Consider the following 25,771-nt stretch of genomic DNA (forward strand, 5'->3'; position numbering starts at 1 on the left):
CCCCTTCAAATCTAGTTTAAAGCTCTTTCAATGATAGTAAGTAATAATAATGGCCAGTCTTCGCGAGCGAAGATCCGGGGAAGGTCTTTCCACCTTCCAGCCTGCGCATTGGATTTTTTAGGTGAGACACAGTGTGCGCGGAACTGAGCCCACCCTTTAATCCTAAGGTTCATCTGCCGGGGCCAAGCGAGCTTGGACGGTGGCAGCGAGGTCCTTAGGACGTAGGTGGGTTGCCTTTAAGGGCTAACGAGCCCCACCTGCCCGGGAGTGGCCCTGACCGGGAATCGAACCCGGGTCTCCGCGGTGCTAGCGCGGCGCCTTTACCCCCTAGACCACCAGGGGCTCCTCTTTCAATGATAACTTATGTGTAAATATACTTTTCTGCCTTTGAGACAGTTGTACCCAGCAGGCTCAGTGTTGTGCAGACTGACCATGATGAAAAAAACCAAAATTCTGCCAGTGACACCAGGCTTGGAGCTAGCTATTGATCTGCTGGCCTTTACTGTTTCTTCCCTCATCCTTCCTTGCAACTGGAAGGATAGAGAACACTACTTGTGCTCCTGATCTCTTAACCAGTAGTCCCAAGGCCCCAAGGTCTCCCTTGATTGCCCTTGTTGCAACTTCATAACTGCCTACATGAAAAATCAATAATGGAAAATAATATGAGGGCTGTACCAGAGTAGGAAGCTTTCTCTTCACATAGAATCATAGAATTGTTTGGGTTGGAAGGGACCTTAAAGGTCATCTAAGTACCAACCCTCCTGACATGCATTGGGACACCTTCCACTAGACCAGATTGCTCAAAGCCCTGTCCAGACTGGCCTTGAACACTTCCAGTGACGTGCTGATGTTTAGAGAGGACGTAGCCTTCTGCCAGGTGGACACCATTGCTCCCTGTTCAATCCAGCAGAACTACAGTATTCTTGCTGATGAGCCATGCTCCCAAGGGGCTTCTTTTATATGAGGGGCGGGGCAGGGGAGTGGGGTTGTGAGTTGGCTGCGATTGCTCCTGTCTGTGCTGAGGTCCCATGAGCTGCTGTCTCTGAACTTCAGCCTCCTGGTGGCTCTCTTGGCTCCCCTGAGGTTCCCCAATTCAGGAAATCCCCCTGTGCACTGTGCTAGAGCGTCCCACTGCAGATCATGCTGGCATGGGAGCTGCTCACCTCAGTGATGTAGCTTTATTTGGTATTATCTCTAATACAGCTCCTTGAATGTCTACTTACTGAATATTAGGTGTTTTCTCATGCTGCTGAGGGATACAGAAATGAGAACAACAAAAAGGAGCTACATCATGGTAATGTTTTTCATCAAAAGAGATAAAAGTAATTTTTGGCATTTATTTTTCAGTTTCTAAATAAAGATTGGTTCTTATCTAGCATTTAAATAGTCATTGACCTTTTGAGAAAAAGCCCATATAGTAAGTAGTCATGATTGAAGGGAAAACTTACAAGTACTTACATACAGAATGACAAGAAATGTCAATACTGCTTTACTGCTTTTGTATTTTATTGTGGAACTGAGTTTTTTTCTTTTACATCAAATATGCTCAATGGAAGAGGGGACATTGTGCACAAATATCATAAAAGCACTGCATATTACTTTCACTGGAAACTAATTTTCTACATTAGATATGACTGGAGAGAAGTGATACAGGATTATAAGACATAATACCATAGACAGCTGCAGACTGACACAAACACCATTCAGAACAAGAGAGGAGGTGTGTGAGGTGCTTTTCAGCCAGCAACAAGACTGTTTCTTTCCATAGTATTGAAGATGATGGCTACATGCAAATGTGTGAAAGCATATTTCAGATTTCCTCTTTTACAGTTGTGATTACAGCTCAGTCTGGAAGAGGTAGCTCTGCCATCTGGAGCTCCTAGCTAGTCTAGTTCAGAGAAGCTTTTTATGACATTGTTTTATTTAGTTACCTACTTTTTTTAGATTTTTTTTGTAAAGTCACAACAGACTTTTTTCTTTTTTTATTTTAAACAAAATTACTATTTCTCTCAAAACATCATAGCAAGAACCTCTTGCAACAGATGAACAAAGAGAAGCCTATGACAGAAATGTCCTAAATGCACAGTAAGTGCTCTTTGGAGCTGACTTGCTTGTGGTAGGATGGATTGAAAATTCAATTAACAAATTGATTAAATCTTTGTAAATGAGTACTAGAACTCTCCTAAAATGCATAAGCTATTGTAGACAATTAAAAAACCCCATTCATATACACAGTTACCTCCATTCACTACAGTATGCAAGATAATAATAAAAAAAATCAAAAGTGAATTTTATGAAAGAAGGCATGAAAAGTAGAGGTCAATGAAGTCAGGCCCACCACAGGACTTTGAAAAGGCACAAAAGAGAGGCCCTGTCCAAGTTAAGGAGTGGCGTGTAATCTCTAATGTTAATTCTTCATTGAATTTTATGAAACAGTAGAGTAATAGCATAAAGATCATGACTGGAGATGCTGTTAGGGGTAATACCATCATTTTAATGGAGTGTCTTATTGAATCTGTATAATTAAAATAATAATAATGGCCAGTCTTCGCGTGCGAAGATCCGGGGAAGGTCTTTACACCTTCCAGCCTGCGCATTGGATTTTTTTAGGTGAGACACAGTGTGCGCGGAACTGAGCCCACCCTTTAATCCTAAGGTTCATCTGCCGGGGCCAAGCGAGCTTGGACGGTGGCAGCGAGGTCCTTAGGACGTAGGTGGGTTGCCTTTAAGGGCTAACGAGCCCCACCTGCCCGGGAATCGAACCCGGGTCTCCGCGGTGATAGCGCGGCGCCTTTACCACTAGACCACCAGGGGCTCCATCTGTATAATTAATCAATAACAAACCATGCTCCTAGAAATCCATGCTGATCAACAGCACTCATCATTTATGTATAGGCCACATTTTGCTGACTGTGACTAAACGGATTATGTAGTGATTAGCACAGTTAGATTAGTTACACAGGCAGGAAAGACATAAGGGCAAGAGGAGCTAATGGAGGAGTTCATTGCTGTGTTACACCCAAGCATAATTAACATTTAAAAGGGAATGGATGGAATAGGCATTACAATACCTCAGAAAAGTCAGACTGGGGTTTTAATATTCTTGTAGCAGCAAAATATAAATAAATGTTTTAAGATTGGCTGTAACTGCCTAATTATTATTATTTTTAAAGTAAAATAAATGCTTGAACCATCACAAACTTACTTGGAGAGATTTAAGACTTGATTCTAATTTCATTAGACCAAATGACTGTAACTTCCCTAATTGTAGTGAAATTGCTCCTGAATCACAGGAGTAAGTGGCATAAGTGAAATTAGTCTGAGGACTATTGGTGTATTATATTTTCTACCAAAGTAGAGGCACAAACCATTTCAAATATTATCAGAAAATCAGTTCCCACCCACTCAAAAAGTTTGAAATATTGTAGAAATTGAGCAACTATTCTACTAAACATTTTGCCTATAACTTTGAAGACTATGTATTACAAAAGCAATTTTAAGTGAATGGTTATGAGCCCAGCAAACATGCTTGTTTTCACAATAAATTTCCATCTGCCTTTTCTGTCATAGTCATTCTGAGTGAAGTTCCTAACAACTTAAATAGTATAGCAATAAATAAACCATCATTGCTAGAGAGACCTAAAATGAAAAAGACATTAAAAATAAATCAAATATCTCAACAGTGGACAAACAGTAATTCACAGTATTAAATAGGCCACAGGAGCCCACATTTAATGGGTCCTAAAGCAGTATTAAAAAAAAACCCATAAAAATTTGGAGTGCAAACATATACCTATTAAACAAAAATATCCTAACAATGTAAAATTGAAATAAATTATAAGTAATAATGGCCAGTCTTCGCGAGCGAAGATCCGGGGAAGGTCTTTACACCTTCCAGCCTGCGCATTGGATTTTTTAGGTGAGACACAGTGTGCGCGGAACTGAGCCCACCCTTTAATCCTAAGGTTCATCTGCCGGGGCCAAGCAAGCTTGGACGGTGGCAGCGAGGTCCTCAGGATGTAGATGGGTTGCCTTTTTAAGGGCTAACGAGCTCCATCTGCCCGGGAGCGGCCCTGACCGGGAATCGAGCCCGGGCCTCGGTGGTGACAGCGCCATGCCCTTACCACTAGACCATCAGGGGCTCCAAATTATAAGTAAAGAAAATAAAATGAGGTCATAGTTCACTACATTGTGAAGCTTAATACCATCCATAATGGTGAATCATACAGACCAGCACATATCTTTGTTTTGGAGGCCTTTACACCTTCGATAAGTTCAGGTTTGCAAACCCTCTACAATGTAACAAGACTTTTTAATTGGGATAAAACTTCTGAGACTAAAAAAATCCAAACTGTCTTAAATTACAGAACTGTTCTACATACTGTTCCACTGCAAGTAGTCTAGAGAAGGAAGAGAAGGGGGGAAAGGAAGAGAGAGAGGAAGGAGGAAAGGAAAGGGACTTAACTTATTGCTTAATCTATCTTTTTTCAAGATCTTGTGAGGATCAAGAATATAAATTACAACCCTTGTAAATATTCGACAATCAGCATTTCAAATCACATTTTCTGTTATTATCAATTTTACCAACAGAGTGCCCCTTCCCTGCTCCTCCCATAAAAGTGTGGCAGTTGACTATTTTCAACAAATATTACCTCAATATCCATTCTCACTAGAACCTTAAACAACATTAATTTATCTTACAAGACTACTAAAAAATTGCCTTCACCTGAAAAATTTTTCTTTGCATTTTCCTGTAAATGAAAACTTTTCTTAAAAATCCATTAAAAGTTCACGTGGCACTAAAAAAAGGTTTTCTGTACATTTGTTCCCATATTTACTCTTAAATTAAACAAATAAAATAAGGTAAAACAAAGGAAGATTGTATACCATACAGACTTTCAGGTAACCTTTTTCATCATCCTGAATATTTTATCAAGTTTTGCAGCTCTGATACTGGACACCACTTCAATCTTTCTTCCACAATACAAAAGAACCTTTCAAAAAAAATTCTCATCTTGCTTCGAGTTGTCCTGGTGCATCAATGATATGTTCACAGAAGTAACATATATAATTCATAGCACCAAGCTGTTTGATCAGTCAGATAGGTTTCTAGTACACACTTCATGCACACTCACACTTCTTTACTGGTGCAACTATGATTCTACACAGATGTTTTGTAAATTTTCTGTCTCAACAATAAAAACTAAGTGCATCAAGTTTCTTTGTACATTCAAGTCACTTTCTAAGGTAAATTGTCTACTGTATGTACTCCCAACTGCTTTGGTATTTTGTTTCAGTTAATTGACAGTGGACATGGGTGTTTAAGCATATGTACTGATCAGTTGTGACTGGAGTGAGTGGAGTTTTACTGGAAGCACATCTTAGACCAACAATTTTGCATGTTGAAAGAAAGATTTTAGAATTCTCAATGGGGTTCAGACTACATGCATATTTGGCCTACAATTGTTATGGGATGTCAGTATGCAGGGTTCAAATTAAAGTGGAAAACTACTAATGAGCATTTAGGTTATATGTCCCTTCCTAGCCACATTCTGCTTCTTATTTTGCAGCTAACTTAATTCTGTAAAGTAAGGATCTCCTTTGCAATAGCTCAGATTGATACAAATTTAAAACCTCCTTTTCATGTGAGTGCATAAACTGCTATTGCCACACGACTACTAGAGATTTAATTATTTATTACTTTTTCCTCCTACTTCTCTCTTTTTCTCTCTTTGTAATTCTTTAGAGGACAAATGCCTTTACCTGACAGGAGTCACTTGGAGTTGCTAGTACATGGTTTCCAAAAATTCAGTGGAGATGAAACTGGATCTGTATTTTCACAGTAATTTTGACCCTACTATGGGAATGCTGTTATTTCCCTCAGCAATCAGTAAAGACTGAAAAATATTAGTGACTTGCATCACCGTGATATGGTATAGCATTTTTCAGGTATACGGTTCAGCAGTTGAATCAGATGGGTTGAATTTTTAGAAAAGGTGTTTTCAAACTGAAGAATTTCTGGAACAAAGGTAAATCTTGTGGTGTGTGGCCTGATTCTTACAGTTCAATCTTGCATGCGGGAAAAGATTCATCTTGCATAACAACAGTGCTGCTGCTTGCCAAAACCATGATGTTGAGGTCCTGCTGTTTTTCATGGGTCTCTTGGTACCATTCTCTCATCACTTCTGAGTCATGGGTTGGGATTAAGGTCACCTGCAACACAAAACAGAACTCCTGAGGAATGGACAACAGAAGCAACTGATAAGAAAAATGTGTTTGTAAGAAGTCCTAACCAACAAGTATGATTACCTTTTGGAAAGAGTGGATCAGAAAAAAAAAACAAACAAAAAAACCAATGTAGATAAGATAAAATGACTGAGAAGAAGCAGTTTATCAGAACGAAACCTTGGTTCTCTAAGGTGCTAAGGTGCACCTTTCCAGAGAAGTAGCAGTCTGTAGTCTGCACCAATAGCTCTTCAGATTATGGTAAAATATTTTGTTTACTTATTACTTCATGTTGGAAAGGCACATGAAGTTTCCATGTTTACCATATAAACCATGAAACATTCCTACTTACAAAATGCAAGGTTTCCAAACTTGGATTATATATGGTATAGCAACAACATCAAGTAGACAAATGGCCCTGTAAACCAGTTCCTGTTTTATTTTCCAGAGACAGGTCAGAAGGACCAGAAATGGGGAAGCAGATGAGTATGGTGCAGCTCTGTGCCTCACTTGGGTGTCGTCTCATATCACTGGTGAAACAAGGTGTCCAGGCTGGGAACTCCTGTCTCCAGCAGCCACTGCTCACTCCATAGGCACTCTGGTTTCCTGTAGTTGCTTCCCATAGAAGATTAAATTTCCAGGTAGAAATACTAGCAAAAAACCTACCTGCATGTTATCATCCCACTGGGCCTTGCCCTCCAACAGGGAGTCCAGAACAGCCCTGCTTGGCTCCTCAGATGCAGAATTGTTCCCGCTCACCACATAGTAGGATGACCGCACCCTCTTGAAAAACTCAACATCAACATTTTTTCTATTGCTGTGGTTGGGAATGTATACCAGATCCAAATACATTGGAGGTCCTGGAGGGACCGCTGTAGATTTTGCAGACTTACTATTTCCAGGTCCTTTGGAAATCAAACAAAAAAATATCACAGGCTAGTTAAAACATGCATTTTTTAATTACCACTATAACTGTTGAGATTATATTCTTAAAATTGCATTAGTTAAACATTACATAGCTACAATTGTACTTCTGTGTCCCCTGAAACACTTATGACATTACCCTCCTACATCTAATAACATATTCCAACTTTGTTGTATGCCAATTACAATTGTACTGGGAGGAAAAAAATTGAATAAAAATAACTATATAATACAATAAAAACTCACTACCACATAACCAACATTTGATTGAACCTTTCCCAGTAGTATACTACTATTATCCAACAATTACTATGCAGGTCTGTGATTACTGAATTACCATTCAATAAATGACAGTATTATTTTCCTAGTTAAGAAGAAAAGCTTTTTGAAAGTCTCAGGTATGCATGATTATAAAAGCTAGGGTCATACAGGGAGCCATGCAGAAGTGATCCTGAGATTTGGAGTATCAGCACATACCAAGACATAGTAGCTGTTGATATGCTCAGACTGTCTTACATGTGCATCAGGAAGACACTACATGTGAGAAGAAAGAGGGGCAAAGGGGAACTTGGGAGAAAAGAGAATCTTCCTAAAGCAATTACTGCAGGAAACTGAGAACAAATGTTTGTTTGCCTACTGTATCCTTATTTGCATACACAAACTAGCCAGTTATCACAAAAAGTAGAGGGAAACATGGTTTTGCTGCTATACATAGTGTAGTATTTGTTCTAAGAAGAGGTCAAAAGGAAGTTCAAAGTTTAAACACATTAAAAATACTAGCAAAAATAGCTGCTTTTACTGCACACTGGATCACAGTGTTAACTGACAATCAGGATTCAACTAGTAATTTTATCTAGATGATCACTATTTATGTTTTATTGACCTCCTCATGATGTTACAGAGGATGAAGCTTGTTAAACTAAATTATCTGAACAATACTCTATTTAGGATCACATATTGTAAATACAGGAAAGTCCAATACAATTGTCTAGTGTGACCTGCCATTCATCATAGGGTAATATGTCAAATAAGCATCGTAATATGATAAGATTTCCTGAATTAGAGAGTTTTTAATTATTTGGTTATATTACAAAATCTTTTATCATCTTTCATCATAAAGAATCTTTCTGAATTGCGGATACCAACATTGGATAAAATATTAGACACTACATTTTTCACTTAAATGTCATTATCAAATAGTCTTGTCTTCAGCACTAGAATATACCTGAGAAGTATGCTTCAAGGAAGAAGAATCTAAAATAAAACTGAAGTGCCGGAGAAATGTACAGCATGAGGAACTGCACTGCTGCTTTGAAAAACATCTACTGAGAGACATGCAAATAATGGTGTAAGAAAGGAACAGTGGACCACTTAAAATGATGAAGTTACAGATAGCTGAATGCTGGTTTGCTTGTACTGAATCCTTGTAAAAAACACTCAATAGAACATCAGTCTTGACGAGTAAAATCCAAGCATCCCCAAAACACTCTCTAACAAGATCTGACAGAAACAAAATATTAGCATAATGTGTCCTTCAGTAATCTAATTCATATTTTATTACTACTTGGAATATACAACATTCATTCAAAATTACACTAGTTTTCTGTATGTTTAGTCATCACTGATGGCATAAAACTTTAACTGAATTATGTGATATACATGCTCAGCTCACAGAAAGTGCTCTTACAACTGTTATAATTTTTTTAAAATACTATTTCTAAAATTAATCCAGCAAAGTAATAAAAGCATCCAATGTCTGATTGTACCTATGCCTCTCACAACATTGAATTGCATTATTTTATGTTAAGAACATTATGCCTAGATGATTCTTACAATCAATAAAGTGATTTACTTTACTACTGATTTCACTTCACCTACAGAAGTGGTACTTTTAATTCTATTAGTTGGTTAACAATTCAGACATTTAGTATTAAGTTCTTTATATTTTATGTACCCTTTCTAATTCTTTACATCTGAAAAAACTGACACATCAAGTTTATCAGATTTCAAAAGTTAACTCAGTACATTTCATTCATTTAAATGTAGCCATAATACACCAGATTTATATTTAAAACATGAACTTTGGGGGTTTGCTACAAACCACATTGTCAGCTGATATAAAGTCAACCTAATGTCACTGCAAAACAAAGAAAATCTTAACATTAGGGAACTCCTATCTATACCTGTGGTTGCAGTCTTTGCTGACTTGTATGTTGTTGTATTTGCTGCATTCTTGGTGTCCTTGTCTTTATCTTCCAATCGAGACTTTACTTCTGGATTAGAGATATTTTTGGTTGCTTTCTCCACAGACTCCTTCTTTTTTGGAAAAACTGTTTTGGAATTTTTCTCTACAGATTCTTTTACAGTTGGTTTGGGTGAAGCCGTTTGTTTTGGTTTACTATCACTTTTTTTAACAGGAGAAGACAACTTGGTCTTAGTGCCCTGCTTTTTTGTCTTTGTCTTTTCTTTGAGGTCCTTCTTCAAAGGTTTACCCAAATTCTGATCAGTGGGCAAAGTCTCTGGATCAACCATGGAGACATCAGGATGCCTAGGGGAAGGGCTGTGATCCTGCAGCGGGACAGGTGATGGGTCAATTTGTTTGTACATAATTGTCTTGTCTGCCGGAATGGTTTCTGACTCATCTTCTGAATCAATGTTAGCATCTGCAGTGATGGAAGGGCATTCCTCAGTCTCAGGGGGAACATCTGAATCAGTCTGAGATGGGGCAGACTCGCTCATGGATGTGGGAGGGGTTTCCTCACACTGCTGCTCTTGCTGCTTTCCCCCAGAAGGTGGCTGAGCTCTCCCAGATTGAGTTAATGGTTTCTTTTGATATTGAGACTGTTCTTCACTTGCAAACCACTCAAGGGGATTTGGGTTGATAAATGAGGGTGAAAGTTCAGTTTTAGGATGTTTATATTCGCAGGAGGACACAAGGCATAAGTCAACATCTTGATGGGATTCTGCTAAAGGTTTTCCTGGAGTAAAATGTGCACTTGCTTCATAGGAATAGCTAGTAGCTTTTGATGATCTAGTGGTTTTCTCAGTTGTCTCAAATGAGTAATCTGTGGCTTCAGGTGAGCTGGTGGCTTTCCCTGTTGTCTCATAGGAATAATCTGTGGCCTGAGGTGACTTAGATTTTGAAACTGCCCCATAGGAGTAGCTAATATCCTCTGGTGACCTAATAGTTTTCTCTGTGGCCTTGTAAGAATAATTGAGTTCTTCTGGTGATCTGCTGCTTTTCTCTGAATCTTCTTTTTCTGGGCTGATTAAAGGTTCTGGACTGTGCTTTGTTAGGGGTTTCTGGCAACCAAATGCTTTGACAGAGGACACTTGCAAAGATAATGAAGATGTGTGGCCAGCTGACACAGCTTCCGTGATTGCAGGAGATGAATCTGGAAAACTAGGAGAGTACAGAGGAGAAGATTCCCTTGGAGTTAATGGAGATAGATCAGACTTTGATGAAAGCTTTTCTCCTAAACTCTGCATCTTTTCTGAGATAAGAGAAGAATGTAGTGTCATATGTTTGGGTGGAACAGCACCTGAAAAGGTTTCTTCTGGCAGTGGCGAAGTTAACTGGGAATGTGTATGAGCTGATGAAGTCGAGGATGAAACTTCAATTTGAGAAACTGAAATAATTTCTGAAATGTCCTTCTCCTGAGAGTAAGATGACTGCTCCACAGGGGAAATCTTCCATGCATAAATAGAGTCCTGTATATTTGAAGGGCTGTAATCTACTTCTGTTGGTCCATTTTCAGATATATGGTGTATACTAGTGCCTACAGTAGGATAGTCTGGAGATTTCCTGCTAAAGTCCATTGTTAAAGACTGCTCAGGAGACTCCTGACCAAATTCTATTGACATAGTTGACTGCTCAGGAGATCTGTGATTGTGCACTGGGGTTCTTGATTTTGTAGTTTTAGGTGAGAAATCAGGTGGAGAAATTGACATGGGCCTTGGGCATTCTTCCTTAGATGGAGACATGTCTGTTTCCTGAAACATTGTTGGTGTTTGTACAACTGACACTGAAAGGGAATCATCGACTTCAGTAGAGTGGGGTGATCCAACCTCAGCATGCAAAGAAGGAGACACATCATCAGTAGTTGGTTCTGGAAATGAACTAGTAGCAACAGATGCTGTAGAGACAGAAGCTACTCCTTCTATGTGGGAATAGGTGTCTTCTGCTACAACCTCATCAACTGGAGTTGCAGATGTGTCAGAAACAGTGCCTTCCGAAATTGACATTTTGGTCTCTTCTTTTAAGGAACCAAACTGACCAATATCTATTTGAGTAGGTGAGAGATCACCTGCTAACTTCTGCTCATCCAAGACCAGTGAAGACTGGGAGCTGCTGGGTTCTGTATCCCCAATTTTCCTTTCTAGGTTTAAACTTTCCTTAATTACCGTAAACTCCATGCTTTTTTCATCTTGTTTTTCTTGGAAAAGGCCCACAGAGCTGGCTTCAGAAGCTGGGCTCATCTGAACAGGTGATTTTTCCTTTTCAGGTTTCCCCTCAGAAGGATTTCCATAATCTCTGGTGGGAAACTTTACATCATCACTCAAAAATGTATCATAAGTGGTCTCTGAACCTATCAGTGGCGGACTCCGTAGAGGCAAGAGAACCTTTTCAATAGGAGATTCTGAATCTGGCACAGGCTCATCCATAGGGCTTATTCTGGGTTTTGCAGACTCATCTTTGTCTTCACTGACTTCAAAGATAACAGGAACTTCTGTTAACTTTTCACTGGTTTCAGAGGGAATCTGACTGGATTTTTCATCAGTGGGAGATTGATAATAAGGTGTGTGGCCAGAACTACCAGCAGCAGACTGTGAGGGAGATGGTACTTCTAATGTTTTATGATCAGGGCTTGCACAGTGCTCTTTGGCAACTTCTTGATGTACATCAGACAACATAGCAATGGGTACAGGCTCAACCAAGACCTTGATCTCACTGGGTGTGAGTGAAAAGTTCACACAGCATTCAACCAGTGGTGTTTTGGCAACAGGTGATGGAGGGGACAAACTGTTAGCTGGGGTCTTGGTTGGACTATGTTTTCCACAATCTTCTGGATAGGCTTCTTTGATTTCTAATTTGTCAGTGCCTTGGATTTCATTTCCTTTTTGACAGTATACATCTTGGAATGCAGATTTACAGAATTTGTCTTCCTCTAATGAAGAAGGTGGTGAGATGGTAGAAGCTGAGGCATTATAGTCTTTACCTTCTGTGGCCTCTGTTTTGGATCCCTCTGATGATCCATTAAAAGCATCTGGAAGTGGAGAAAGTTTAGGTCTAGAAAATTCTTGAGAGTACAGTGATGTCTCATACTTGGTAATGTACATATACTCTTGAGAAGGTGACTCACTTTCCTCATTGTTAGTTTCATCACTCATGACATCATGGGGTATAGACATTTCATCCATTGGAGTTGGTTCACTGGATATTTCAATGGTAGACTGTGTATAAACTGAAGTAGCAGTGAATTCCTCATGTGGATCTTCCCTCTCTTCTTCATCAGAAACAGTGGTTTCACTTTCTGAACCACCAGGTAATGTTTCATCACGAATAGAAGAAGTCAGTTCAACTGCTGGAGACTGAGGCTCTGAGTGTTTTGTTGGTGTAAATATGAGTAGGCCATATTTATCTTCAACTTCACCAACTTCTGCATCTTTGTCTACCACAGCCATCACATAATCTTCTTCAGCTTCTATTTTTTCAGTTTCCTCTTCATCTCTAATGTCTTTTGCTTTGTCTTCTTCCTCTTCTTCAGTCTCTTCAGTTTCTGCCTTTTCTACTGCTTCTTCCCTGTCTTGCTCAGCCTGTTCATCTGATGCCTCATCATCTGTGTTTTCAATATATTTTTCAGCTTTAATATTAGTATCTGCTTCAGCCATTATTTCATCTGAACTCTCTTCCATTTTTCTTGCTTTCTTCATATATGGTTTTGTGGTGACCAGTTGTGTCTTTACCCTCTCATCTTCACCTTGTTCTTCAGCTTCTTCTGTCTCTGCTTTTTCCTCATAATATCCTCCTTCATATGATTCTTCCAAGACAGTTCCCTCATCTTCAAACTTTTCATGGTCATCAACCCTGTGTTTTTCCACAGGTTCCAATTCTTCAGGTGTTTGTCCACACTCACCCTCAGCCTCTGTGGTAGTTACACCTTCATCAGAGGACTCAGCAGGTCCTTCATTATCTATTTTTTCTTTTTTGACTTCAAAGGCCTCTTTTTGTTCTGTGCCAGTGAGTTTCAGTTCATCTTCTATAAGTGCAACTTGAAGTTTCATTTCTTTTATTGCTTTTATTTCTTCAGCTTTTAATTCCTCAAAATCCTTTGTTAAATCCTCTGGTGAAGACATAAGGGATCTCTCAACTTGAAGTTCTTTTTCACTAGTTGTAATTTCTGCAGCTGCTACAGTGGTGGTAGTGGCTACAACTGCTGCAAGGGCACCTTGAGCTCCACTGACTTCAATATCCTTCTTCACAGTCTTAATTTTTATTTTTTCCTTTGGCTTTCCAGCAGATATTGCTTCTTTTTTAGCAGGTTCCTCCTTCTTTTGTGGTTTAGGCTTTGCTGCTGGCTTTTTTACTTCAGTCGAAGGAGCAGATGTCTTCTTTGTTTCTTTAGGAACCTTCTTGATGTCTTTTTTGATTCCTTTTTCTTCCTTCTTAATTTCCTTCTCTTCTTTTTTACCTTCTTTTTTAACTTCCTTTGGTGGAGCTTCTTTCTTTACTTCCTTCTTAGTTTCCTTCTTCTCTTCCTTTTTCACGTCTTTTTTAACTTCTTGCTTGATCTCTTCTTTTTTGTGTTTTTCCTCTTTTTTGATGGGTGTTTTCTCTTCTTTTTTAGAAACCTCTTTCTTTGATTTTTCTTTTTCCTCTTTCTTTTCTGCAGGTTTTGCTTTGACTTCCTTTTTCACTGGCTTGTCCTTTACCACTTTTGGTTTTACATATGTAACTTGTTTTTCAGGAGTTTCATATTTCACTAATTGTTTTTCTTTAATTGTTACATCTTTTTCTGCCACTATAGGTTTGGTCTCCACTTCTGCTGGTTTCTCTTTTTTAACTGGAACTTTTTCTTTGCTTTCCAATTTCTGAATCTTTTCCAGTGCTGAATTAGGTTTTGCAGGCTCCAGTGTTTCTTCTTTAGATTCCTTTCTGACAGGCTTGCTTGGCGTCTTTGCAGCAGGCTTCAGACTCTCCTTGCTGTCTGTTTGCTGTTTCAATTTTGCTTGTTTCACAGCTGGGCTAGCAATGTTTCCAGTTAGGTCTTTTTGCGTAACCATTGGTTGTTTAAGAAAGTCTAAGTGTTTGAGTTTTTCTAGTCCCTCTAGAATATTATATTGGGTGCTGTTTCCAGGAAACAGAACTCGGATTATTTTTTCTACAGGATTAGCTGGATGCCACACAATCAGGGATGAGACAGAGGTGAAATAGGATAATGGAATGTCTAGTTCTTGGCCATTTGGTAGCAGGAATTCAGTTTTATCTTTGCTAGTACCACTCCACTGATGCATAAAATATTGCATCTCTTTGCTATTTTTAACAGGATTAAGCACATACATCTCAAGTCTGCCAACTCCCATTTTCTGAAATAAAATGATGGGGTCAGTGGTATTCCCTATGTTTCTGAAAAGAGGTTCTGGTTTCATAGACAATTTATTTAAATACTGGAGAGTAAAACAAGCTTCTTCTACACTCCTTTTTACTCCAAAGTCAGGATTCAGATTCTTCAGGTTCTCAGGTATATTAAGGAATACGACTCCTAAATCAGGTGAGATCAGATTTTTCATCCAGTCACTGTTGGTAGTAGACCCTTGGGACTGTTCCTCTTCTAACTCAGCTATCTTTCGTTGAAGTATGCTATTGACTCCTGGCAGGTTATCATCTCCAATGTGAGTGAGTAGAATGGAATCTACTCTGTCCAAGTGCCGGATAAGTTTCCAAAAGCAAGATTTTCTTTCGGATCCTCCATTGATAAGCATGTTGAATCCATTCACTGCAAACAACGCAGAATCCCCTCTTCCACCAGGGAAAATATAACAGCAGGGTTTAGAGAGTTTCAAGAAGCCTCCTGAAGTTGGAGGTTCCAAAATGTCAAAGGGCGATGGCACTTCTACTGATTCTGACAGATACTCAGTGAATTCAGAGAGTCCTTCCATTTTGGGCAATATGGAAGCTGAGTTGAGTTTAATGTTAATAAAGTCTTGAAGGTTGTGTCTGTCAAGGTTGGAATTTTTCCATTCTCCTTCCTCAGGGCAGAAAAGAGTTAAGCTGGCTTTGTTGGCAGGGTGTGTGGTGCTCAATAATTCACCAATCTAGGGTTGTAAAACAAAACCACAAGAAGATGCATGTAAATTAATTTGTTAATGACAATTATTATCAGTACATAATGCTTCTGGATGAGATAAAACCTTTTTCATTCGCTTCTGCACTGTTGAGTACCCATCCTAGAAGCTAAAGGAACCTGTGAGCACAATTAGTTTTCTACTGCATTTTTTTTAAATGCAAAGTTTATGAGGAAAGGTCCCTTCCTCGTGGCCTAAAGGAGGAAAGTACCCTGAGGCTCCCCCACCCCTCCTCTACCCTTTATAGGACAGTACAAGCTTTTATTTAGAGGGGATGAGGGCTATGAAGCTAATGTTGCCAGAGTTGCCACTATTTCTGCCATTGGCTCATAAGTCTCCTTGCTACCCCTGCTCATTCAGAAGAGCCAGCCAAATATCTAAGAGAAACAGCACATCCTCTTAACAAGAAGACAATAACTGCAGCCCAGAGAAGGCTAGAATACTCCTGGAGCAGCTGTCTTCCTCATCCCCTCCTTACACAGGATGTATTCCACAACACCACAGTTCTTTTTGCAGACTGGCTTCTGGCTCCCAAACTGCAGGACAGTTTTCCAGAATACTAAGAAATTATTTATTGCATCAAAAATGCAAACAGTTGCAAGTTTTGTATTTGTGAGGCAAATATAGTTATATATGTTCTATTGTTCTGGTTTTGGCTGGGATAGAGTTAATTTTCTTCACAGCAGCTAGTATGGGGATGTGTTTTGGATTTGTGCTGAAAACAGTGTTGATAATACAGTGATGTTTTAGCGAATGCTGAAAAGTGCTTCCATAGAGTCAAGGCCTTTTCTGCTTCTCACATCACACCACCAATGAGTAGGCTGTGGGTGCACAAGGAGTTGGAAGGAGACACAGCCAGAACAGCTGACCCCAACTGAGCAAAGGGATATGACCGTATGATGTCATGCTCATCATATGAAGCTGGGGGAAGAAGGAAGGGGAGGACATGTGGAGTGATGGTGTTTGTCTTCTCAAGTCACCATCATTCATGATGGAGCCCTGCTTTTGTGGAGATGGTTGAACACCTACCTGCCCATGGGAAGCAGTGAACTAATTATTTAGCTTTGCTTGCATGCATGACTTTTACTTTTCCTATTAAACTGCCTGTCTCAACCCACGAGTTTTCTCACTTTTACCCCTTCGAGTCTCTAAGTAAGCTGGTGTATGGGGCTTAATTGCCAGCTGGGATTAAACTATGACAAATATATATAAAAATACACATATCATATTATGCAATATATGCTATATTATAATGATATATATATATAGTTTTATAAATAAAATAATATAAATTCAGGGTTAAAGAAAGAACCAAAAAAAGTGTTATGGTTAAAATCAATTGTGTTATTATTTTTATTTTAAACACTTGGATCACAAAAGTGAAAATCTAGAATAACTCCATTAATTTTGACAGTGTTTAATAACATGTGTCCTAGTTTCAGCCAGGGCAGGGTTAAATTTTTACAGAAGCTGGGAGGGGAGAGTGGTCAGACCCTAATGTTATTTGATACCCTCTCATGTCATTGCCAGGGGTGGGGGAAAGGGACTGTCTCTGGATTCGGAGGAGAAGGGTGTCCTTTTTCCATTCAGGAGAAAATGTGGTCTGGAGGAGCCAGTTGGGTTTTTTTGTGGTTTTCCATGTAAATAATTTCTTTGTCTTATATCTTTTGTTATTAATATTGTTGCTGTTACGGTTCGTTTTCTTACCTTGTTGCTGTTTCCAGTAAATTGTTCTTATCTCAACCTGTGATCTTTGCCTTTTGTGCTTTCAGTCAGGGTGGGGAGGGGGAACAAGCAGCGTCTGGTTTGGGAGAGTCTTGGTGGGGGCACTAAATTGGGGAGTACCATTCCTAAACCACAACAGCCTTATTTAGCACCCAGCTTGGGGCATGAAGGGTTGAGATAACAACAGATCTGCCTAGAGTGTGTTGGAAACAAATTTGATCTATGCATTTTTCTGTATTAGGTATGGAGCCACTGGTCACAATGTCACTTGGTTCTGATTGACAGGAGGCTGAACATGAGCCAGCAGTGTGCCCAGGTGGCCAAGAAGGTCAATGGCATCCTGGCTTGTATCAGGAATAGTGTGGCCAGCAGGACAAGGGAAGTGATTCTTCCCTTGTACTCAACACTCAAGTACTGTGTCCAGTTCTGGGCCCCTCAATTTAGGAAGGATATTGATGTGCTGGAATGTGTCCAAAGAAGGGCAACAAGGCTGGTGAAGTGACTGGAGCACAAGTCTTATGAGGAGAAGCTGAGGGAGCTGGGGTTGTTTAGCCTGGAGAAGAGAAGGCTCAGGGGGGACCTTATCACTCTCTAGAACTACCTGAAGGGAGGTTGTAGCCAGGTGGGTATCTGTCTCTTCTCCCAGGCAACTAGCAGTAGGACAAGAGGGCACAGTCTGAAGCTGCACCAGTGGAGGTTTCAGTTAGACATTAGGAAGAAATTCTTCACAGAGAGAGTGATTGGGCTATGGAATAGGCTGTCCAAGGTGGTGGTGAAGTCACCATCCCTAGAGGTATTTAGGAAGAGAGTGAATGTGGCACTTAATGCTATGATCTAGCAGACCTTATCATTGGTGACCTCAAGTTCTACAGAGTCAAGAGACTCTCCAACATATAGAGTCACCCCTCCACCTCTCCTACCCTGTCTATCCTTTCTGAAGAGCTTGTAGCCATCCATGGCAGCACTCCAGTCATGTGAGTCATCCCACTACATTTCTGTGATAGCAACTACGTCATAGCTTTCCTGCTGCATGATGGCTTCCAGCTCCTCCTGTTTGTTGCCCATGCTGCATGCATTAGTGTACATGCACTTCAGCTGGGCTACTGATTTTACTCTTAACTCGGGCTTTTTATCCCTGGGCTTCTCTTTGGAGAGCCTGGATTCAACCCCTTCCCCCTTCAAACCTAGTTTAAAGCCCTCCTGATGAACCCTGCTAACTTATGGGCTACAGTCCTTTTGCCCTGCCTAGATACATAAAGCCCATCTGATTTAACTATTGATACCTTGGAGTTTTGATGTTTTGATTTTTTTAATTTTTGTAGATCTTAGAAGTAGTTATGTAGTAAATGTAGCAGCATATTATCCCTTTACCCTTAACACACCAGCTCAAACCCCTGTCACTCATTCCCATGATGCCCAAAAAAAGACAGCTTTAAAAAAAACTGCTTAAAGGCAGAATTTTGAGCCTATAAACAGCAGGTATTTATTGAATGATTAACGACGCCGGGGTAGCTTCCAGCTCAGGCTGGACAAAAAAGCTCCGAAGTGGTTCAGTAAAAACAAGCAATTTATACAGTTTCTAATCATGATTACAACATAATCATATGCATAATCATAGTATTGCATCATTAGATTACAATATTCATAGTAGGTGGAGTCGGGGTGGAGATTGAGGCGTGGTCTCTATTTTGAGGAATATTATGGTGGGAGTTCCTGCCTGCCTTCATCCTGGGGTCTGCATTTTACTCATCTTCCTCGGGTGACATCCGTGACCTTTTGTTCTTTCCATTGTTCTGTGTTCTAATCGTTCAAGCTTCAAGAAACCCTTGACTCTAGGCCTACTTTACCTATTCAAATGTCTACCTTGGCTCCTCTGGATGAGATTTATGTGTGTTGAGTTCTTTGTCTAGTGTTTGTTGTGGTTCCTTTAAGGTCTAATGCTCTTAGTACAGCACATTGCCTTCTTGTAAAAGTACAACTTACATTAAACGAAATACAGGGGGATAAGGGGGACTCTTGTGGGTTTACAGTAAAAGTGTTTTTGATTAACCCTTCCTCTTTCACCCATATCAATTCCCTAAATTCCACACCCTATTTAGTCTCTTTTTCAAGGTAGAATTGTAAAAGAACACCCTAACCCTATGGAAGAAGATACAGCCATAGACTCAACAACCTCCAGGCCTAGAATTCTGGAAGGCCTCCAAGGACATTACGTGCTCTGAGGAAGATGAAGATGAAGAAGAGGGGGTCCCAAAACGCCCCCAGACCCAATTTCCAAGAGGCGTGGAGGGGGCAGAACCTGGGTGGTGGCAGGACGGGGATTGGGCGAAAATCATTATAAAAACCGTGGACATCTGTATTTCGAGAGCGCGCGGTGGGGGTATTCCAGAAAGCCTGGGGGCTCATTAAAGCTTTTGTATCCTTATCTTATCTCCTACCTAAATTTGGCTTGGAGTCTTTTTTTCCCCACAGCCATTTAGGCAACACTATGGAGTTTGTCCCATGGTCAAAAACCCCCAAATTTTGACGGTGGTACCAATCCTTTAGCCACCTATTGATAAGGTAGGCTTTCCTACACTTCTCATTCACCTCCTCATTCATTCCAGCAAGTACAGGAACTGAGGCAAATACTACCTGTGCACCTGTCCCATGAACTGATCTACCCAGTGCCTTGAAATCCTTTTTGATTGCCCTGGCACTTCTTCTATTAATATCATCACTACCAGCCTGGATTACCAACAGTGGATAGTAATCTGAGGTTCGAATTAGCTCAGGAAGTCTCCTACCAATGTCCCTCACCCTGGCTCCGGGAAGGCAGCAAACCTCCCTGTAGAATGGATCTGGTTGACATATAGGGCCCTCAGTTCCCCTCAAAAGGGAGTAATCTGTTGGGTACCAGGCAGGCATTAGACCTGGGAAAGCAGGTGCAGTTGCACAGTCACCTCTTACAACTACCCTTCTTTTTTTCCTTATAGCTGTAGTTGTAACCCATCTGGTAGACAGGGTGCAACCTGCAGACAGATCTTCCTCTTGCCTGACCTCTACTTGACTTTCTGAGCCTAGGGCCTCATATCTGTTCTTTAAGGGCACCCAGGGAGGTGATGGGGGTTGAGAGGGTGTTCTTTTACCTCCCTGAACAGGACCTGTTTCCATTCCCCCCCACCCACTCAGTTTGCTCCATCTGCCTGATGGCAGGAGGGGCAGGGTGTCACTGTGTCCTGTTGGACTTCCTTGGAGGTCGAAAGGGTGTGACTCCACCAGTCTGTTTCCCTTTCACTTTCCCTAATACTTCTCAGCCTCTCTACCTCTTCCTTGAGCTCTGCTACCATGCACAGCAAATCATTCACCTGCTCGCATCGCACACAGGTGCCTCTCACACTGTCCCCATGAACTGGAGGAGCAAAAGGTGATGTGTTGAGGATGCCCCACCATACAGTCAGCAACCAGAAAATGACAGGTGATATGCTCTCTTCACTGATGTTTCCTGCCATATTGTAGGGATACATCGAAAATGGAAAGTTGCCATATGGAGTCCTTAAGCTACTGAGGGACAAGGTGGATCAAGTCAGGTTGAAGAGTTGAAAGCCATCCAGCTGGCTTTAGATATTAAAGATTATTTAGATTAAACGAGAGAAATGGCCAGCGCTCTCCCTCTACAGTGACTCTTGGATGGTAGCAAATGCTCTGTGGGGGTGGATTGACCAATGGAAAAAGACCAATTGGCAGCACAGAGAGAAACCCATCTGGGCTGCTGAATTGTGGCAAGACATTGCTGCCTAGGTAGAGAGGTTGGCTGTATAAGTCCGTCATGTAAATGCACCCGTATCCAAGAGTCAGGCTACTGAAGAACATCGCAACACGGACCAGTGGATTGGGCTGCCAAGATTAGTGTATCAGGTGGATCTGGACTGGCAATATAAGGGTGAATTATTTCTGGTTCAGTGGGCCCATGATGCCTCAGGTCATCAGGGCAGAGATGCAACATATAGATGGGTTCGTGATCAAAGGGTGGACTTAACCATGGACACTATCTCCCAGGTTATCCAGAACTGTGAAACATGCACTGCAATCAAGCAGGTCAAGTGGGTAAAGCCTTTGTGGTATGGTGGATGGTGGTTGAAATTTAAATGTGAGGAGGTCCGTCAGATTGATTACATCACACTTGCACAGATCTGCCAAGGCAAGTGCTGCATGCTTACAATGGTGGAAACAACCACTGGATGACTGGAGATGTACCCTGTGCCTCACACCACTGCCTGGAACACCCTCTTGGGCCTTGAAAAGCAAGTCCTGTGGTGACATGGCACCCCAGAAAGAATTGAGCCAGAGAACAGGACACATTTCAAAAACAGACTCATAGACACCTGGGCCAGAGAGCATGACATTGAGTGGGTATATCATATTCCCTATCATGCAACAGTACAATGGACTGTTAAAAACCACATTAAAAGCAATGAGTGGTGGGACCTTCAAACATTGGGATACACATTTAGCAAAGGCCACCTGGTTAGTTAACCCTACATGCTCTACCAATTGAGCTGGCCCTGCCCAATCAAATCTCCACGTACTGTAGAAGGGGATAAAGCCCCCATGGTGCATATGAGGAATGTGTTAGGGAAGACACTTTGGTGTACTTGTTGGGAAATGCAGAGGGATGGAGAAACATGATATGTACCTCAAGGGGATTTGATTTTTGGGTGAGAACAGTCTGTAATGGTGAATTATATAATATTGGTTGCTGAATGACACTGCTGTAACTACCATGGACAATGAGGATGAACTGCTCTAGATACACCAGTCGTGAACTCCTGATGCAGCTTGCAACCAGCCAACAGCACACCAACTCTGCTACCCTGGAAGACAGCTAGGACATATAGAACCCACAGTCATGGACTAAATGAACTCAACAATACATCTTGGTGGGACAGCCATTGACTATGAAAATGATACCTGTGCTTGTGTGTATATATATATATATATATATATATATATAAAAGTATATGTATATAGTTGGAAGGATCTGGGCATGCCGTAGATGGCATAGAATAAGGGATGGATAATGTCCTGGTTCAAGCCAGGACAGGGTTAATTTTTTACAGTAGATAGGAGGGGGGCATGGCCAGACCCTAATGTTATTTGATACCACCTCACATCATTGCTGGGGTGGGGGAAAGGGACTCTCTGGTTTTGGAGGAGAAGGGCATCCTTTTTCTGGTCAAGATACAAACATGGTAAGGAATAGCCAGTCGGTATTCATTGTGGTTTCCTGTGCAAATAATTTCTTTGTCTTATACCTTTTGTTATTAATATTGTTGCTGTTACCGTTCATTTTCTTATCTCATTGCTGTTTCCAGTAAATTGTTCTTAACCCGTGATCTTCGCCTTTTGTGCTTTCACTTGGGATGGGTGGGGAGGAGGGGAGGAATGAGTGGTGTCTGGTTTGGGAGAGTCTTGATAGGGGCACTAAATTGGGGAGTACCATTCCTAAATCATGACAACATGCTAGTACCAAAATGATCTACTGAAATAAAGGCACAGAAAACAATAAGTTCTATGCCATAGTATGAAGAGCTATTGGTCTATTCTAATATGAACTAAAAAGCAATATTTCAATATTTGATGGTTCCACATTAGTATGCAAACAAACGGGAAAGGGTATGATATACTTTATATCTTCTCCCAATTCCACAGACGCATTTGACTTTTTAACAGGAAATTAGATCAAATGTAGCCCATTTCTGTTGTATTTGCTCTCAACAAAGAGACCATAAATTATGTAAACTTTATAGAATTAATTCAGACATAAAATTTAATGCAAAACATAGCCACATGGTAGTATCATGCAAAATACCACAAACTTCTTTGCAGACACTCAATTGTGAGTTCAAGCTATAGGAACATTTTTCATAAAGATGATATAGATTATGATACAGCTGAATAATTTGAAAGTCATGGACTACAAACCGAATCAGCAGAAAAAATGGATATATAAAAAAAGATGCTTGATTGCAGCAGATCTCTGTGGGCCTCTGTGTGTCTATATCTTGCTTCCTTTCTTTGTGTTACATAATTTATTTTCAGCACTTACCAATAATAAAATGCACCAAAGAAAGTGGCTGTTATCTACAGAAAAATTATCAAACCAATAACTAAATAAAGCAGAAAATACATATTTTCTATCTTTCTTTGTTATATTTAAACCATTTTATATGAGTGTGGTATGCGCAGCTGAAAAAAGATACACTATGAACAAGCCATACTAATAGGCCTTAGCCTGTCTTAGCAAGAGGCCTGCTTGCAGGTTGTGGGAAAAGTACTGGGCATTGATAACAGGCTGCAAGAATGTAAACTATTTAGATAATAAGGAGGAGTTTTTGGAGAAAGATAATGATTTCAGATTGTGTGCAAAGCTGCATATACCCAATGGAAAGGGTGTTAGTGATACGTTTGGTTCGTGATTTACAGCATTTGACCAATGGTTTGAAGGTGTTCATGCGCTGCAGGGCTCTGAAGGTATATAAGAGACTGGGTTATGTAAATAAAGTGGAACATCCTGCTTAAATCATATTGGTTTGTGTGCGTTTGTTCACCGTGAGCTCCTCCGCCCATATATGAGTATAAATAAATCTCTCCACTAGGCCAGACATGGCTTTGTCTGTAAAAAAGCAAAGAAAAAACCACAGTGAAACTTCTTTCAACCAGTTCCTCCAGATCCCTTTCTGCAGAGCTGCTGTCCAGCCACTCCTCTCACAATCTATGCTCATACCTGGTTTTACTCTGTCCCAGGTGCAGAATCCAGCATTTGGACTTATTAAATTTCATTGTCCAATGCTCTGATCTATCTAGATCCCTCTGCAAGGCCTCTTGTCTGTCAAGACAGTCAAGAGCACCTCCCACTTTAGTATCATCAGCAAATTTGCTAATGGTCCATGCGACTCCTGCATCCAGATCGTTGATAAATACACTGAACACAACTGGCCCTAGAATTGAGCCCTGAGGAACACCACTAGTGACTGGGCACCAGCCAAATATAGTCCCATTCACTACAACCCTTTGAGCCCTGCTCTTCAGCCAGTTCTTGACCCAGCATACCATGTACCTTCTCATCTCATAGTTGGGCAACTTGTCCATAAGGATGCTGTGAGGGACATTCAGAAAACCTACATCCACCTCTTTCCCTTCATCCACTAGATGGGTGACATTGCAGGTCTACATCATCTCTGGGCAACCTGTTCCAGTGTTTCACCACTCTCATTGTAAAAAAAATGATTTCTTATATTTAGTCTGAATCAACCCTCTTTTAATTTAAAAACGTTACACCTTTGTCCTATTGCAACAGACTCTGCTAAATGTCTGTCCCCAAATGGATACAAGATCACACTGGAGCTCATGCAAACTTTACTTTTTCAGTGCTCAACTTTCAAACTCACTCCACTGAAATGCTCTTATTTAATATTAGGAACTAAATACCTAGAGACAGCCATATACTTTATTTAAATATATACTTTACACAGCAGCCAAATTAAGTGTGACAGCTTGTTTACTATTGGTTCTTGCCCTATGAGAACTTTCAGACACAGTACATTAAGCAAGACAGCAAAATGACAAGTCATGAAAGAAACAGCATTGATATGCATCATTCTTATATTTTTGGTCTCTAAATCCCACAAGATTTACAGATTTCACTATCAAGATTTTAAACACTACAGTAAAGAAGCCAAACAGGTAGGTGGTGCAAAAAACTACAGCCATTCCAACAGATAGCCTCTGTTTTGTTTAATGTCACTTATTACTTAGCTGCCAGCAGGCAAGAACCTGCTGTCAAATTTGACTGCTTTGTATGTACACCTTCGATAAACAAGTTGTGTATTTTAAATACAACACTATCTCCTTCCATTGTCAAAATTGTCCTTGGTTTTCTGTTTCTTGAAGCTACAATTTAATTCCTCAAATGAAAACATAATTCCTTTGTGAAGAAATGTACATCAAAACTAAAGTAAATTAAATGTCTTGAAAGAAAGCCTATAATGAAGTATAAAAAGCATCAGTATTAGTTAGCCAATGCTACTTCTAACAACACAGAGGGTCATTTTTAGTCTTTTAAAAATTTCTGCCATCACATGACTATATATGGAAAACACTTCTGAACACACCTCTTGATCCGTGAAGATCTCTATGAAACTATGGAAGGAGAAGGTCCCTGACTGGAGAATGAGTTCTCCTGTGTTTTCAAAGCACTGTCCAGTGAGAACAAGGAGCTTGTGTCTTGCAGCATCTGTGATCATTAAGCGCACCTAAAGTGGAGGAGAGAAACACATGGGAGTTACCATGTTTGTACATTCCTCTGAGAACATAAGGTTTACCTCACCTAATTTAAAACATATTTTGCACCAAAGTCTCCATAGGACTGTCAAAACATTTCAAGTTATGAAGTGCTTTTATTGTCTGGAGCTTGATGGTGATGATTGAGTTGAGTGTTTATGGTTAAAAATCAGGGGGAAGGCCGACAAGGCAGATATCCTGATGGGAGTTTGTTGTAGATCACCTAACC

At 40.3% G+C, this 25,771-nt stretch overlaps 1 protein-coding gene and 1 non-coding gene across 2 annotated transcripts; both read right to left on the reverse strand.

Annotated features, from left to right (window-relative positions):
- Positions 1 to 269: 269 nt before the first annotated feature.
- On the reverse strand, positions 270 to 343 carry TRNAA-AGC (transfer RNA alanine (anticodon AGC)). Its single transcript has one exon. It is a non-coding gene; the product is annotated as a tRNA-Ala (tRNA).
- Positions 344 to 1,482: 1,139 nt separating this feature from the next.
- On the reverse strand, positions 1,483 to 25,535 carry LOC126646138 (microtubule-associated protein 1B-like). Its single transcript, XM_050327233.1, has 4 exons — positions 25,374 to 25,535; positions 9,333 to 15,465; positions 6,892 to 7,130; positions 1,483 to 6,213 (listed from the first exon to the last, which is right to left on the reverse strand). The coding sequence occupies exons 1-4, from the start codon at positions 25,503 to 25,505 to the stop codon at positions 6,058 to 6,060; spliced, it is 6,660 nt and encodes a 2,219-aa protein (XP_050183190.1). The 5' UTR covers positions 25,506 to 25,535; the 3' UTR covers positions 1,483 to 6,057.
- Positions 25,536 to 25,771: the final 236 nt, after the last annotated feature.

This window comes from Myiozetetes cayanensis, unplaced genomic scaffold (assembly GCF_022539395.1).
Source record: "Myiozetetes cayanensis isolate MyiCay16 unplaced genomic scaffold, myiCay2020 scf326, whole genome shotgun sequence".
In the NCBI taxonomy this organism is placed as follows: Eukaryota; Metazoa; Chordata; class Aves; order Passeriformes; family Tyrannidae; genus Myiozetetes; species Myiozetetes cayanensis.

Coding starts and splice junctions, on each gene's coding strand:
- LOC126646138 (XM_050327233.1), bottom strand. CDS start 25,505: ATGATCACAGATGCTGCAAGACACAAGCTCCTTGTTCTCACTGGACAG. Junction 15,466..25,373: donor AGATCTTCACGGATCAAGAG/GTGTGTTCAGAA, acceptor TTACAACCCTAG/ATTGGTGAATTATTGAGCAC. Junction 7,131..9,332: donor AGCAAAGACTGCAACCACAG/GTATAGATAGGA, acceptor TGATTTCCAAAG/GACCTGGAAATAGTAAGTCT.